This window comes from Thalassophryne amazonica, chromosome 8 (assembly GCF_902500255.1).
Source record: "Thalassophryne amazonica chromosome 8, fThaAma1.1, whole genome shotgun sequence".
In the NCBI taxonomy this organism is placed as follows: domain Eukaryota; kingdom Metazoa; phylum Chordata; class Actinopteri; order Batrachoidiformes; family Batrachoididae; genus Thalassophryne; species Thalassophryne amazonica.
The window spans coordinates 48,737,991-48,755,227 of NC_047110.1; the positions used below are offsets into that span (position 1 = coordinate 48,737,991).

The 17,237-nt window shown below is 43.6% G+C and overlaps 1 protein-coding gene across 4 annotated transcripts in view; it reads left to right on the forward strand.

Annotated features, from left to right (window-relative positions):
• The window catches only part of tasor2 (transcription activation suppressor family member 2), an 81,803-nt gene that overhangs the window by 60,538 nt on the left and 4,028 nt on the right, over window positions 1-17,237 (forward strand). For all 4 annotated transcript variants that reach the window (XM_034176146.1, XM_034176147.1, XM_034176149.1 and 1 more), the window contains 3 exons: window positions 5,029-5,151; window positions 5,240-5,393; window positions 5,492-5,597. In XM_034176146.1, coding sequence (XP_034032037.1) covers window positions 5,029-5,151; window positions 5,240-5,393; window positions 5,492-5,597 — 383 coding nt within the window. The remainder of the gene's footprint in view (window positions 1-5,028; window positions 5,152-5,239; window positions 5,394-5,491; window positions 5,598-17,237) is intronic.

Genomic DNA, 17,237 nt, shown 5'->3' on the forward strand with positions numbered 1-17,237 from the left:
TACACCATCACAATGGTGTTGAAATGAAACAGTAATATGTGTTTGTAGTATAGTTAATTCAAGGAGTTCACAAAAGTGTAGCATCGACCATTTGGGAATTAGACTTTTTATATGTGGTGCGTCCATTTTTAAAGGCCTTAAGTTTTGTTTGTTTTTTTGTTTTGTTTTTCTTTTTTTTTTCGAATCATCTGAGGTTGGGTCACGGGGGCAGCAGCTCCAGCAAAGCCGCCCAGACCTCCCGATCCACACCTCCCCCAGCTCCTCCGGGGGAACCCCGAGGTGTTCCCAAGTCAGCTGCGAGACGTAGTCCCTCCAGCGTGTCCTGGGTTTTCCCCGGGGCCTCCTCCCGATGGAACATGCCTGGAACACCTCTCCAGCGAGGCGTCCAAGGGGCATCCGAAAAAGATGCCCGAGCCACCTTGGCTGGCTCCTTTCGACGTGGAAGAGCAGGGGCTCAACTCCTAGCTCCTCCCGAGTGACCGAGCTCCTCACCCTATCTCTAAGGGAGTGCCCAGCCACCCTGCGGAGGAAACTCATCTCGGCCGCTTGTACTCGCGATCTTGTTCTTTTGGTCATGAGCAAAATCTCATGACCATAGGTGAGGGTCGGAACATAGATCGATTGGTAAATCAAGAGCTTTGTTCCCCTGCTCAGCTCTCTCTTCACCACGACGGTCTGATAAAGCAACCGCATCACTGCAGATGCTGCACCGATCTGTCTGTCGATCTCACGCTCCATCCATCTCTCTCTCGTGAAGAAGACCCCGAGATACTTAAACTCCTCTACTTGAGGCAAGGACACTCCACCGACCTGAAGAGGGCAAAGCACCTTTTTCCGGTCGAGAACCATGGCCTCGGATTTGGAGGTGCTGATTTTCATCCCAGACGCTTCACACTCGGCTGCAAACCGCTCCAGTGCATGCTGAAGGTCCTGATTTGATGAAGCCAACAGAACCACATCGTCCGCAAACAGCAGAGACGAGATTCTGTGGTCCCCAAACTGGACCCCCTCTACACCCTGACTGCGCCTACAAATTCTGTCCATAAAGGTAATGAACAGAACCGGTGACAAAGGGCAGCCCTGGTGGAGGCCAACATGCACTGGAAACAGGCTTGACTTACTATTTGGCAATGCGAACCAAGCTCCTGCTACGGTCGTACAGGAACCGGATAGCCTTTAGCAAAGGACCCCGTACTCCCGGAGCACCTCCCCACAGGGCGCCTCGAGGGACACGGTCGAATGCCTTCTCCAGATCCACAAAACACGTGGACTGGTTGGGCGAACTCCCATGAACCCTCGAGCACCCAATGGAGGGTGTAGAGCTGGTCCAGTGTGTCGCGACCAGGACGAAAACCATACTGCTTCTCCTGAATCCAAGGTTCAACTATTGGTCGAATTCTCCTCTCCAGTACTCTGGAATAGACTTTACCAGGGAGGCTGAGGAGTGTGATCCTCCTGTAGTTGGAACACACCCTCCGGCTCCCCTTCTTAAACAGAGGGATCACCACACCAGTCTGCCAATCCAGAGGCACTGTCCCCGACCACCACGCGATGTTGCAGAGACGTGTCAACCAAGACAGTCCCACAGCATCCAGAGACTTAAGGTACTCCGGATGGATTTCATCCACCCCAGGAGCCTTGCCACCGAGGAGCTTTCTGACCACCTCGGTGACTTCGGCCTGGGTGATGGATGAGTCCGCCTCTGAGTCCCCAGTCTCTGCTTCCTCTTTGGAAGACGTGACGATGGGATTGAGGAGATGCTCGAAGTATTCTTTCCACCGCCCGACAACATCCCCAGTCAGGGTCAACAGCTCCCCACCTGCACTGTAGACAGTGTTGGTGGAGAGCTACGTCCGCCTCCGGAGGCGTCGGATGGTTTGCCAGAATTTCTTCGAGGCCGACCAATAGTCCTCCTCCATGGCCTTCCTGAACTCCTCCCAGACCCAAGTTTTTGCCTCTGCGACTGCACAGGCTGCAGCATGCTTGGCCTGCCAGTACCTGTGCGGTCGCAGGAGTCCCACCTGCCAACACAGACAAATATGACTCCTTCAGCTTGACGGCATCCCTTATTTCCTGCGTCCACCACCGGGTTCGGGGATTGCAGCCGTGTCAGGCACCAGAGACCCTGCGACCACAGCTGCGAGCGGCCGCATCGACAATGGAGGTGGAGAACATGGTCCACTCGGATTCCATGTCTCCAACCTCCCCCGGGATCTGGGAGAAGCTCTCCCAGTGGTGGGAGTTGAAGACCTTGCTGACAGAGGGTTTTGCCAGTCATTCCCAGCAGACCCTCACGATACGTTTGGGCCTGCCAGGTCTGACCAGCTTCCTCCCCTCCCAGCAGATCCAACTCACCACCAGGTGGTGATCGGTCGACAGCTCAGCCCCTCTCTTCACCCGAGTGTCCGAGACACGTGGCCAAAGGTTAGATGATATGACTACAAAGTCGATCATTGATCTCCCGCTCAGGGTGTCCTGGTGCCACGTGGACTTATGGACACACTTGTGCTCGAACATGGTGTTCATGATGGACAAACTGTGGCTAGCACAGAAGTCCAACAACTGAACACCACTCGGGTTCAGATCGGGGAAGACGTGCTTCCCGATCACCCCCCTCCAGGTCTCACTGGCACCGCCCACGTGGGCGTTGAAGTCCCCCAGGAGAACAACGGAGTCCCCAGTCGGAGCACTATCTCGTACCCCTCCCAGGGACTCCAAGAAGGTCAGGTACTCTGCACTGCCCATAGGCCGAGACAACAGTGAGAGACCTGTCCCCGACCCGAAGGCGTAGGGACGTGACCCTCTCGTTCACTGGGGTGAACTCCAACACATGGAGACTGAGCTGGGGAGCAATGAGCAATGCTACCCATGCCCGCCACCTCTCCCGTGAGCAACGCCAGAAAAGTGGAGCGCCCAGCCCCTCTCCAGGAGTTGGGTACCAGAGCCCAACTATCTGTAGTCGGTACCTCTCAACCTCCCTCACAAGCTCAGGCTCCTTCCCCTCTAGCGAGGTGACATTCCACATCCTGACAGCCAGAGGCTGTGAGCGCGGAGCCCCAACCCCAGGCCTGACTTTAGGGTGGAGCCCCGGCTCCGCCGTACCGGGCGACATTTTGGTCCTTGATTTCGTACTGGTCATGGGAGCTTCTGAACTGCCCTTAGTCTGATCTGTCCCCTAGGACCTGTTTGCCATGGGAGACCCTACCAGGGGCACGAAGCCCCCGACAACATAGCTCCTAGGATCATCCGGGTACGCAAACTCCCCCACCACGATAAGGTGGCAGTTCGAGGGGGAGAAAAGGCCATATGTAATTGGACAAACTATAGGGATTGTTATTGAACCAAATCGTCACTTTTACAGCCAGTTTTCTTTAGACAAGTCAGGACATTTACAAATGGATTTACAAATTTCCAAGTTACTGAAGGTGTTCATTCATTCATTTTATGTACCTGTTTATTCCAACTGAGGGTTACAGTGGAGCTGGAGCCTATCCCAGCAAGAGACGAGGTACACCCTAGACAGGCCGCCAGTCTGTTGCAGGGTCGACACATATAGACAGACAAACACATTCACACTTGTAGCGTGTGAACAGAATATTTAATTAAATCTTAAATTTAATTAAATCCCTCGAGGGGACCACCTGCCAGAAAGGCAGGAAAATATCAGAATTGATCAGTCTGAATCTGAAAGTCATAAGTTCTGAAAATGATTGATTAAATAGCTGTCTTCAACTGGACACAACACAAACAGCTGGTGTAATTTTTAACATTTACATATTTACAGGTCATAAACACATTTTACTGAGATTTTGTGAATATGAGAGAGTCAAAAAGCGTAAGCAGAGAGCCTGGTCCTTTGCGTCAGTATACTTTTAAAGGGGAACTTGCACATGGCTGTATGTTCTGCCTACCGGGCATCGCGTTGCTTTAACAGAATGTGTTTGTAGGAAAAGAACACAGGAAATTAAAATAAATGTCTTCCTTAGACTTTGACATACGTCTAACTGAAAATTTTCTATTGTCTTCTAACTAAACTCACCATAGAAAGAAACAGAAAGTGGTTAAAACACTGTGAACACAATGAAGCATTTCATCACCTTCCTAAAATAATGGCCTAAGTCATATTCTCCAAAACATGACTTACGCCATTTTTAGGAAGGTGACAATTTGATACTTATTAACAATAAACAGATAACATTGAGGCATGCAACCCTGGAAAATGACCCAAAGTTTTAACTTGATTTTACAAGCTTGGAACATTACAACGTTAAAGTACATCATAGCACAACAGTGGTTTGTGCTATGGCTCATCAGTAAGGTCCATTCTTAAGGGGGCTAATAATTTTGACCCTGGTAGTTTTTGGTTTTTTGAAATAATTTTGTTTCTGTGTACAAAGAAAAATAATGTAAGAATCCAAAATAAAACTAGAATGTTTAGAAATTCTGTATTGGAAAAAATTCCTTGCTGTGTTACAAAACTAGCTGGGAAATTTTGAAGAAAACAAAATTTTATTGTGAGCTAATTTTATCTTCATCTTTACCTGACGTTCTCACAATGCACTTGATACTCTTCATCCGGGTTTCCTGATGTAACTGTTTGTTTGATACCTAGTCTTTCTGCCAGTGCATGGTGATACCTAGTCTTTCCATCAGTGCACCGTGACATCTAGTCTTTCCACCAGTGCACAAGGATCCCCCGAAGAGCTCTTCTACCAAAGACATCTAGTCCTTGCCTCAGGTCACTGGTTAGCATCAAAGTCTCCCAACCATACAGTAACCCCTTGATCACATTAGCTACAAGAGACAGAGGCAAAGCGACCAGCTGCCATTCATTTTCAATCAGAGTGGGTGTTTTACAGTGACAAATGACTCAGATAAAGTGACTCATCTTAAAATAAATCCATGTCTTCAACAACCTGTTTCTGTCCCTGTTTTGTTTTTAAGTGTATTTTAATCAAAACGGCACTGTCAGACAAAGGACAAAAAGTTATTTTCCCCAAAGGTTTTAACTAAGCTCTCATTTAAAAGGCATACTTGGAAGCAGAGGGCCATGTACCAGTGGAGCCATCCCAGTTCTTCCTTAATGAAATTAGTTCTGCATGTCTCCTCATTATTGTCAGGAATGAAGACATCGCAGAGCACATTTTTGAGGTAATAGAGCAGCTCATCTTGAAAATTATGACAGGATTTCAACAATAGTCCTTGTTGACTTTATTCATCTACTCATTATTTCTCCCAGGTTCCGCACCTGCTGGAGCTGAAGAAGTCACCCAGCGTTCTCTTTGCTGGAATTGATGAACCTGATGATATTGTTAATCTCACCTATCAGGAGCTCTTCAAAAGGGGTGGTATTATGATGTTTGAACGGGCTGCATTGGAATCGCTCAGCTTCCGTATGTTCACTTGTCAGAAATTAATACTTGTATTTTCTTTGAAATTTTGTAATCAACACAGTATATCTGAATTTTAACTTATACCTTTATACATACAGGCAACATGGAAAAACTGTCTGAAATCTTGTATGAACTAAACAAAACTGGGAAGTGGAAATGGATGTTACACTACAGAGACAGTCGTCAGCTGAAAGAAAATGCAAGGTGTGTGTCAAACTTTGGGGAAGGGAAAATGCTTGTCTTGTCACATCCTTTTGTGTTATTTCATTGATTACAAAATTTCTGTGTTGCATCAAGTTAAACTGTATCCTGGACTGTCGGAGGTCCGCTACCCTGCAGAGCACTGTTTTTAAGGGTTAGTAGCAGGATTAGCTCACAAACCACATTTAAACTCCCTTAGCTTTACACCAAACCTCAAGATCTGTTGTCACTGCATTGTGTGAGAATAGGGGAAATCTGTTTATCTCCTCATCTTTGGAAAGGAATAAGCCAAGGGTCTTCTCTCTAGAAGGTGGCATCTGGTCCACTACCGACACCTTTGTGTCTCAACTTTGGGGGATAAATTTTAGGACTGTCCTGTTGGAAGACCCAGTTGTGACCATGCTTTCTGGCTGACATCTTGAAATATTGCTTGAGACTTTCCAAATAATGTGCTTCATGATACCAGTTATTTTGTGGAGTGCACCATGACTTCCTTGTTGGTCTACAGTCTTTTAGGCCATAGCGATGCAGTGCTGTCTTTATAAGCGAAGTGCACATCTCAGGCCGCGCGGTGCATTATGGGTAGGCTAAATTTTTCAACTACCAACCCACAAGCTATGGCGGCAGAAAGCAGGGAGGAGTGCTGTGATTTGGATCATTTCAACCGCTGGAAAGTTGACAATTTAACAGCGTTTTTGTAAGCTCCGCGGATTGCCTGTTACAACCAGGACTACGTACAGCAGTGGACAGAAGCGGAAAGAAGAGGTGGCTGTGCTTGCGTGTGCTGCATTGTTACAGAAACTACCGTTAGTGCTGAAGAGAGAGCTGCTGTCGAAAATGACCAGTCCTTGTTGATATTTGGAGACAAACAAATTTCTGACCCCTTGAAGGCAACTGAAAGATGGTTAGACGAAGTCCAGAGACTGAAACTGTGGATATTGCAAAAAGCAGGGATGAGAAATCGCTGCTCCGCCGGCTTCATAATGATGACAATGAAGGTGGGTCTTGCATATAACCTCTTTGGTGTCACGTTTGTTTTGATAAGTTGACAGACATACAATATGTGCATGCATGCAGTTTGTTTATAGAACATGTCAATTTTACCATATTACGCACCACGTCATTCATGGCGCAACATTACAGTCATAAGCCAATGCACGAAAACAGCGGCACGGTTTCAGGATATTGACAAAATAAATGTGTGCAAGAAACCTACAATTTTAGTCCATCTTTTACGTCCGTCTGGATCTTTCTTTTCTGTGGCGAAATTGTGTAGAATGAATGGAGGTTTACGACCACATTTCTTCTTCTTTCCATCTTTGTGTGGACTCGGCAGAGCTTTGCAATCGTTTGTTTTCAGCCAACTTTCAAGCCTATAAATTAGGTTTGAGCATTTGAAAACAGCACAATGCGCCCCTGTCATTATTGTATGTGTCGCTTAAGGCTTAAAGCCTTTGAAACAATCCCTGTAAGCCAGGGGTGCTCACACTTTTTCAGCATGCGAGCTACTTATAGTCAAAATGATCTACCCCACTACAAAAATGCAAAACATATAATTATTTTCAAATGTATTGAGGATTCTTTGTATGTACAGTGTATGTTGATGTACCTTGCATAACCAAATGAGCCAATATTGCACAACACACATAAAACTATTAACATTTTTTTTGTCATTACCTGAGTTTACTTTGATGACTTGCACTGAATTGAATCAGCCAGGGATGCGTAGTCCGGACAGTAGCTGCTGACAGCCAGCCTCAAGCACACTTCCAAATGTTCATCAGTCATGGTGGAACGGTATTTGGACTTAATGATCTTCATGTAGGAAAAGGCTGACTCACATAAATAAGTGGAGCCGAATAATGCAGTCAAGGAGGTAGCACATTTCCTCATGTTGGGGTACTTTTCCTCTGTGATTAAGTTCCAGAACTGTCCATGAGCTCTCGACTTAAGCTCAGTGTCGGTTTGTAGAGTCAAAATCTTATTTTCCACTCCAGAAGAGTTCACATGAAACAGTGCTGCAATGTTTGATGCGAGTGAATCAACCTCAACATCTTCCTGAAAAGGATAGCACATGAATGTAGCGACTGGCTCAATCAAAGAAAAGTCTTGAAAGCGTTTGTCAAACTCTGACAGACAATCGTCGATCTGCTCCATGTAGCGTGCACTGTCAAGTTGCTCACGGGCCTTCCCTTGCGTCTCCAGCTCTGACGCCAGGTTCTGGAAATTTGCCAAATCATGGCGCTGCAGCTTTGAGGAGAAATGTTGCATCTTTCGTTTGAAAGCGTTAACTGAGCTGATCATATCGGTCACTTTTTTGTCTTTTCCTTGCAGCTCAAGATTAAGGTCATTCAACCAGTTTGTCAGATCAGTTAAAAATGCCAAGTCCAGCAGCCACTGACTGTCATTTAGTTGCTTGTATTCTGCATGTCCAGATACACGGAAAAACTCCTTAATCTCTGGTCAGAGCTCTCAAAATCTTTGGAGGAATTTCCCACGACTAAGCCATCTCACGTCAGTATGTAGCAACAACTCAGAGTGGTCGCAGTCAGCCTTCTCCAGATGTGCACGGAATAACCGTCTTTGAAGAGATCTGGCTCGAATAGAACAGGCAATCTTTGTTGCCACATCCATGATCTCTTTCATGTTGAGCATTTTAGCGCATAAGGCTTGTTGGTGGATTATGCAGTGATAGTTCAAAAAGTCTGGGAACGCATCGTCCTGCCTGCACTTGGCAATAAATCCATTCACACGCCCAACCATTGCAGGTGCTCCATCTGTGGTGATAGACACCAATTTGTAAACTGGGAGCTGAGTTTTCTCAATAAAGTTTTTAAACGTCTGAAATATGTCCTCTCCTCGCGTCTGTTCTTTAATGGGAAGTACTGTTAATAGCTCCTCTTTTGCAGTGAGATCACTAAACACCATACGAATGAAAATGTGTCTGTCACATCTGTATATTCGTCCAACTGCAGTGAGAAACACACAATTTCCGATGCCCTTCCACATTTGCCGTCTTAAATCCTCAGCCACGGCTTCACAGCGCCGTGTAACTGTATGTCTTGACAGCTGCAGAGCTTTGACTGAAGATAATATCTCTGCCTTATTTTTAAAGTCTCGGAACAATGAATCACGTGCTTCAAAGAATGCCTTTTTTACCATCTCTCCGTCTTGGAAGGACTTATTGTTTTTAACGATGATGTGACTCACCCGGAACGATGCTTCGGTGGCGGCTTTCGCTTTTGAAGTTTGTTGAGTGAAAAATGACTGCTGTCCAGACAACTGGGATTTTAGTTCCTCCACCTTTCTCTTTCTCAGCTGGCTTTTTGGCGGGAAGTCGGTGTCGTATTTTCCATGAAGGGTCCGAAAATGCTGCTCCACATTTCTCTTCTTTGGTATTGCGATGGTAGACTGGCAGATGAGGCAAACGCACTTCGAAAATGACATCGTGAAAAAGAAGTCCACATCCCATTCCGTATGAAAGTGATATTTTTGCCTTCTTACTTGGTCCAGCTTTCTCACTCATTTTGATGAGCTTTAGCAAGGGCTTATCAGAGGTAATTCGCTGACTAGCTTGTAGGTTTTGCTGCACTTCACGCCGTTATTTATGCATGCGCGGCGACCTAAAGGTCAAAGTTCAGTTCAGTTCATCTGACTGGTTGCCCTGTATGTCAATCAAGTGACAGGATGGATAATAGGCTGACATCTATTTTTTTAATGTCACGCCACGATCGACCGGTACTACCTCCGCGATCGACCAGTAGATCGCGATCGACCAGTAGATCGCGATCGACCAGTAGATCGCGATCGACCAGTAGATCGCGATCGACGTAATGAGCACCCCTGTTGTAAGCCTTAACTTTTACAGTCCGCTAATGCTGCTGTATACGAAATTCAATGGGAGCGGTGTGAGTGTGGTAGTTTGGATTTTTGCCCCCGTTTGACCCACGCATGCACAGATGCGTTGCACACTTCGCTTATTGTACTCCTTTGTTGTGATCTTGGTTCTTTTGGACCATTTGAAATCAGGTTTGATAATCCATGAGTGTTAATTTGGCCCTCCTTCCTGCATAATTTAAAGTCTATATGGTCCCAAGACTTTTATGTTTTCATACAGTATATTGTACATTTTCTTGTGCTACCCTGTTTGGCTAAGTGGCCCTTAGCCAATTAGAAGCTCCTAAAACCAATTGTCATATTTTCTGGAGTGCGACCAAGACATCATTGAAGAACCCGAAGAACTACAATTTGACACATAAATTGTAAGTGGCTCAGAAATGGTGACATCAGCACTGGGCAGAAAAACCTGTTGTTACCTTTCCCATTTATCTAAGTGAATAAAATTTAAAAAATTTAAATTGATAAAATTTAAACTCAAATTGGTGTTACTGAGATTAGATTAGATTAGACAGAACTTTATTGATCCATTGGGAAGACTCCCTCGGGTAACTGAAAGTGATATTGGTGAATATTTTTGAATGGGAGGTACAGTTTTAGTTGTCAGATTTTATTTTTATTACTGTTAAGACACTATCACTTGCATTATAAAAGCACAACTTGCTGAAGTCAAATGTTTGGATAAGTATAGAGTTAGAGCAGTAACAATCCAATGCAAATATGTGGCTTATGAAATAGCAGTAATACCATATTCTAATCAATATAACAAACTATGTATTATATCATTAGTGTTATGATGTGTTTTTATTCTTGTATTCTTCTATGGTTGTCTTTCTTTTATGGTCGTTTTTATTGTGTTTTAAATTTGTTTTTTTTATGTTGTGTGAAGTGCCTTGAGACGATTTTATCGTGAATTGGCACTATATAAATTAATAAATTTGAAATTTGTAGGCCCATCATCTTGTCAATGTAAGGAAAATGTGCTTTTTATGACTAAAATGCGAAAGGAAATGGGACTGATAAATAGTTTTCATTTAGTTTATGAATTGCATCAGATTCCAACAAACTGCATGTAATATTTAAATTTTTTTCTGGCAGAGGTCTCCGAGACCCCCCTCTAGGGCTGCGGCCATGTGGGCCTTATGAGATCATGTACAAAAATGTCATATCACTAGACAGGGGCGGTGCCCAAGGGGTCACTATAACACCCTCCCCTGAATTAGCCACAGCACCCCAAGAAAATAATGGCTCATTTATTATTTTCATTTAATTTCATCCCATGGATATTTCTTGAATGGAACACTTTTTGAAAATGACAAAGAAAAACAGAGTATAGGGAAAGTTCAGTTTAAATTTGGACAACCCTTAAAAACATGCGAAGGAATTAAATGAAAATAAGAAATGAGCCCTTACTTTCTTGTGGGTGCTATGTCTAATCCAGGGGGAGCTATATACACAACCCCTGGCAAAAATTATGGAATCACCGGCCTCGGAGGATGTTCATTCAGTTGTTTAATTTTGTAGAAAAAAAAAGAAGCAACTTTCTGGCTTTAAGAAACACTATAAGAAATCAAGAAAAAAAATTGTGGCAGTCAGTAACGGTTACTTTTTTAGTCCAAGCAGAGGGAAAAAAATATGGACTCACTCAATTCTGAGGAATAAATTATGGAATCACCCTGTAAATTTTCATCCCCAAAACTAACACCTGCATCAGATCAGATCTGCTCGTTAGTCTGCATCTACAAAGGAGTGATCACACCTTGGAGAGCTGTTGCACCAAGTGGACTGAAATGAATCATGGCTCCAACACGAGAGATGTCAATTGAAACAAAGGAGAGTATTATCAAACTCTTAAAAGACGGTAAATCATAACGCAATGTTGCAAAAGATGTTGGTTGTTCACAGTCAGCTGTGTCTAAACTCTGGACCAAATACAAACAACATGGGAAGGTTGTTAAAGGCAAACATACTGGTAGACCAAGGAAGACATCAAAGCATCAAGACAGAAAACTTAAAGCAGTATGTCTCAAAAATTGAAAATGCACAACAAAATAAATGAAGAATGAATGGGAGGAAACTGGAGTCAACGTCTGTGACCGAACTGTAAGAAACCGCCTAAAGGAAATGGGATTTACATACAGAAAAGCTAAACGAAAGCCACATTAACACCTAAACAGAAAAAAAAACAAAGTTACAATGGGCTAAGGAAAAGCTATCGTGGACTGTGGATGAAAGTCATATTCAGTGATGAATCTCAAATCTGCATTGGGCAAGGTGATGATGCTGGAACTTTTGTTTGGTACCGTTCCAATGAGATTTATACTCAACAAAAATATAAACGCAACACTTTTGGTTTTGCTCCCATTTTGTATGAGATGAACTCAAAGATCTAAAACTTTTTCCACATACACAATATCACCATTTCCCTTAAATATTGTTCATAAACCAGTCTAAATCTGTGATAGTGAGCACTTCTCCTTTGCTGAGATAATCCATCCCACCTCACAGGTGTGCCATATCAAGATGCTGATTAGTGCACAGGTGTGCCTTAGACTGCCCACAATAAAAGGCCACTCTGAAAGGTGCAGTTTTATCACACAGCACAATGCCACAGATGTCGCAAGATTTGAGGGAGCGTGCAATTGGCATGCTGACAGTAGGAATGTCAACCAGAGCTGTTGCTCGTGTATTGAATGTTCATTTCTCTACCATAAGCCGTCTCCAAAGGCGTTTCAGAGAATTTGGCAGTACATCCAACCAGCCTCACAACCGCACACCACGTGTAACCACACCAGCCCAGGACATCCACATCCAGCATGTTCACTTCCAAGATCGTCTGAGACCAGCCACTCGGACAGCTGCTGAAACAGTCGGTTTGCATAACCACAGAATTTCTGCACAAACTGTCAGAAACCGTCTCAGGGAAGCTCATCTGCATGCTCGTCGTCCTCATCGGGGTCTCGACCTGACTCCAGTTCATCGTCGTAACCGACTTGAGTGGGCAAATGCTCACATTCGCTGGCGTTTGGCACGTTGGAGAGGTGTTCTCTTCACGGATGAATCCCGGTTCACACTGTTCAGGGCAGATGGCAGACAGCGTGTGTGGCGTTGTGTGGGTGAGCGGTTTTCTGATGTCAATGTTGTGGATCAAGTGGCCCATGGTGGCGGTGGGGTTATGGTATGGGCAGGCGTCTGTTATGGACGAAGAACACAGGTGCATTTTATTGATGTCATTTTGAATGCACAGAGATACTGTGACGAGATCCTGAGGCCCATTGTTGGGCCATACATCCAAGAACATCACCTCATGTTGCAGCAGGATAATGCACAGCCCCATGTTGCAAGGATCTGTACACAATTCTTGGAAGCTGAAAATGTCCCAGTTCTTGCAAGGCCGGCATACTCACCGGACATGTCATCCATTGAGCATGTTTGGGATGCTCTGGACCGGCGTATATGACAGCGTGTACCAGTTCCTGCCAGTATCCAGCAACTTCGCACAGCCATTGAAGAGGAGTGGACCAACATTCCACAGGCCACAATTGACAACCTAATCTAACTCTATGCGAAGGAGATGTGTTGCACTGCATGAGGCAAATGGTGGTCACACCAGATACTGACTGGTATCCCCCCCAATAAAACAAAACTGCACCTTTCAGAGTGGCCTTTTATTGTGGACAGTCTAAGGCACACCTGTGCACTAATCATGGTGTCTAATCAGCATCTTGCTATGGCACACCTGTGAGGTGGGATGGATTATCTCAGCAAAGGAGAAGTGCTCACTATCACAGATTTGGACTGGTTTGTGAACAATATTTGAGGGAAATGGTAATCTTGTGTATGTGGAAAAAGCTTTAGATCTTTGAGTTCATCTCATACAAAATGGGAGCAAAACCAAAAGTGTTGCGTTTATATTTTTGTTGAGTGTATAAAGATGACTGAAGAGAACGTAAATTTCCACAGTCATTGACATGCATATGGGGCTGCATGTCAGGTAAAGGCACTGGGGAGGGAGATGGCTGTCATTACATCATCAATAAATGCACAAGTTTACTTGATATTTTGGACACTTTTCTTATCCCATCAATTGAAAGGATGTTTGGGGATGATGAAATCATTTTTCAAGATGATAATGCATCTTGCCATAGAGCAAAAACTGTGAAAACATTCCTTGCAAAAAAGACACATAGGGTCAATGTCATGGCCTGCAAATAGTCCGGATCTTAATCCAATTGAAAATCTTTGGTGGAAGTTGAAGAAAATGGTCCATGACAAGGCTCCAACCTGCAAAGCTGATCTGGCAACAGCAATTAGAGAAAGTTGGAGCCAGATTGATGAAGAGTACTGTTTGTCACTCATTAAGCCACAATTTTTTTTTTCATGATTTCTTAGTGTTTCTTAAAGCCAGAAAGTTGCCATTTGAAATGACTTCAGTTTTGTGTCATGTCTGTGATCTGCTTTTTTTCTACAAAATTAAACAACTGAATGAACATCCTCCGAGGCCGGTGAGTCCATAATTTTTGCCAGGGGTTTTATATATATATATATATATATATATATATCAGTAGTGTTCAGAATAATAGTAGTGCTATGTGACTAAAAAGATTAATCCAGGTTTTGAGTATAGTTCTTATTGTTACATGGGAAACAAGGTACCAGTAGATTCTCACAAATCCAACAAGACCAAGCATTCATGATATGCACACTCGTAAGACTATGAAATTGGGCTATTAGTAAAAAAAAGAAAGTAGAAAAGGGGGTGTTCACAGTAATAGTAGCATCTGCTGTTGACGCTACAAACTCAAAACTATTTGTTCAAACTGCTTTTTTAGTAATCCTTTGAATCACTAAACTAGTATTTAGTTGTATAACCACAGTTTTTCATTATTTCTTCACACCTGCGAGGCATTAATTTTGTTTGGAACCAAGATTTTGCTGGTTTACTAGTGTGCTTGGGGTCATTGTCTTGTTGAAACACCCATTTCAAGGGCATGTCTTCTTCAGCATAAGGCAACATGACCTCTTCAAATATTTTTACATATCCAAACTGATCCATGATACCTGGTATGCGATATATAGGCCCAACACCATAGTAGGAGAAACATGCCCATATCATGATGCTTGCACCACCATGCTTCACTGTCTTCACTGTGAACTGTGGCTTGAATTCAGAGTTTGGGGGTCGTCTCACAAACTGTCTGCGGCCCTTGGACCCAAAAAGAACAATTTTACTCTCATCAGTCCACAAAATATTCCTCCATTTCTCTTTAGGCCAGTTGATGTGTTATTTAGCAAATTGTAACCTCTTCTGCATGTCTTTTATTTAACAGAGGGACTTTGCGGGGGATTCTTGCAAATAAATTAGCGTCACACAGGCGTCTTCTAACTGTCACAGCACTTACAGGTAACTCCAGACTGTCTTTGATCATCCTGGAGCTGATCAGTGGGTGAGCCTTTGCCATTCTGGTTATTCTTCTATCCATTTTGATGGTTGTTTTCCGTTTTCTTCCACGCGTCTCTGTTTTTTTTGGTCCATTTTAAAGCATTGGAGATCATTGTAGATGAACAGCCTATAATTTTTTTCACCTGCGTATGTGTTTTCTCCTCTCCAATCAACTTTTTAATCAAACTACGCTGTTTTTCTGAACAGTGTCTTGAACATCCCATTTTCCTCAGGCTTTCAAAGAGAAAAGCATGTTCAACAGGTGCTGGCTTCATCCTTAAATAGGGGACACCTGATTCACACCTGTTTGTTCTACAAAATTGACGAACTCACTGACTGAATGCCCCACTACTATTATTGTGAACATCCCCTTTTCTACTTTTTTTTTTACTAATAGCCCAATTCCATAGCCTTAAGAGTGTGCATATCATGAATGCTTGGTCTTGTTGGATTTATGAGAATCTACTGGTACCTTGTTTCCCATGTAACAGTAAGAAATATACTCAAAACCTGGATTAATCTTTAGTCACATAGCACTACTATTATTCTGAACACTACTGTGTGTGTGTGTGTGTGTATATATATATATATATATATATATAGTGGGGAAAATAAGTATTTGACCCCCTGTCAGTTTTGCAGGTTTTCCCACCTACAAAGAATGGAGAGGTCTGTAATTTTTCTCGTAGGTACACTTCAACTGTGAGACAAACTAAAAAAAAAAATAATAATATCCAGAAAATCACATTGTATAATTTTTAAATAATTAATTTGCATTTTATTGCATAAAATAAGTATTTGACCCCCTACCAACCAGCAAGAATTCTGGCTCTGACAGACCTGTTAATTTTTCTTTAAGAAGCCGTCTTATTCTGCACTCTTTACCTATATTAATCAATCAATCACACTCCAACCTGTCCACCATAGCCAAGACCAAGGGGTGTCTTAAGAACACCAGGGATAAAACTGTAGACCTGCACAAGGCTGGGATGGACTACAGGCAAACAGCTTGGTAGAAGACAACAACTGTTATGATTATTAGAAAGTAGAAGAAACACAAGATGATTGTCAAGCTCCCTCAGTCTGCGATTCCATGCAAGATCTCACTTTGTGGGGTAAGGATGATTCTGAGAAAGCTCATAACTACACAGCAGGACCTGGTTGGTCAATGACCTGAAGAGAGCTGGGACCACAGTCACAAAGATTACATTAGTAACACATGATGTCATGGTTTAAAATCCTGCAGGGCAGCAAGGTCCCCCTGCTCAAGCCAGCACATGTCCAGGCCCGTTTGAAGTTCACCAGTGACCATCTGGATGATCCAGAGGAGGCATGGGAGAAGGTCATGTGGTCAGATGAGACCAGAATAGAGCTTTTTGGAATCAACTCCACTTACCATGTTTAGAGGATGAGAACAACCCCAAGAAAACCATCCCAACCGTGAAGCATGGGGGTGGAAACATCATACTCTGGGGGTGCTCTTCTGCAAAGGGGACAGGATGACTGCATCATATTGAATGGAGGATGGATGGGGTCATGTTTTGGCAAACAACCTCCTTCCCTCAGTAAGAGCATTGAAGATGGGTCATGGCTGGGTCTTCCAGCATGACAATGACCCCAAACACACAGCCAGGGCAACTAAGGAGGGGCTCCGTAAGAAGCATTTCAAGGTCCTGGAGTGGCCTGGCCAGTCTCCAGACCTGAACTCAATAAAAATTTTTTGGAGGGAGCTGAAACTCCAAACCTGAAAGATTTGAAGAAGCTCTGTATGGAGGAGTGGACCAAAATCCCTGTTGCAGTGTGTGAAAACCTGATCAAGAACTGCAGGAAACGTCTGACCTCTGTAATGGCAGTCAAGTGTTTCTGTACCAGTTGTTAATCTCTGTTTTTCTAGGGGTCAGATACTTATTTTATGCAATAAAATGTAAATTATTTAAAAGTCATAGTGTGATTATCTGGATTTTTTTTTTTTTTTTTTTTTTTTTTAGATTCTGTGTCTCACAGTTGAAGTGTACCTATGATAAAAAATTACAGACCTCTCCATTCTTTGTAGGTGGGAAAACCTGAAAACTGACAGGGGATCAAATACTTATTTTCCCCACTGTGTGTGTGTGTATACATTATATATATATATATATTTCCCTCTTACCCCCCGCTTGGGGAGGGTGGTATATGTGCTCCTCAAGCCCAGGTCCTCTACCAGAGGCCTGGCAGTTTGAGGGTTCAGTGCAGTATCTTAGTTGGAAACCTCCATGTATTGTGATGAGTTTTTGTGTCTTGACATCAGTGGCATCTTTCTCTTC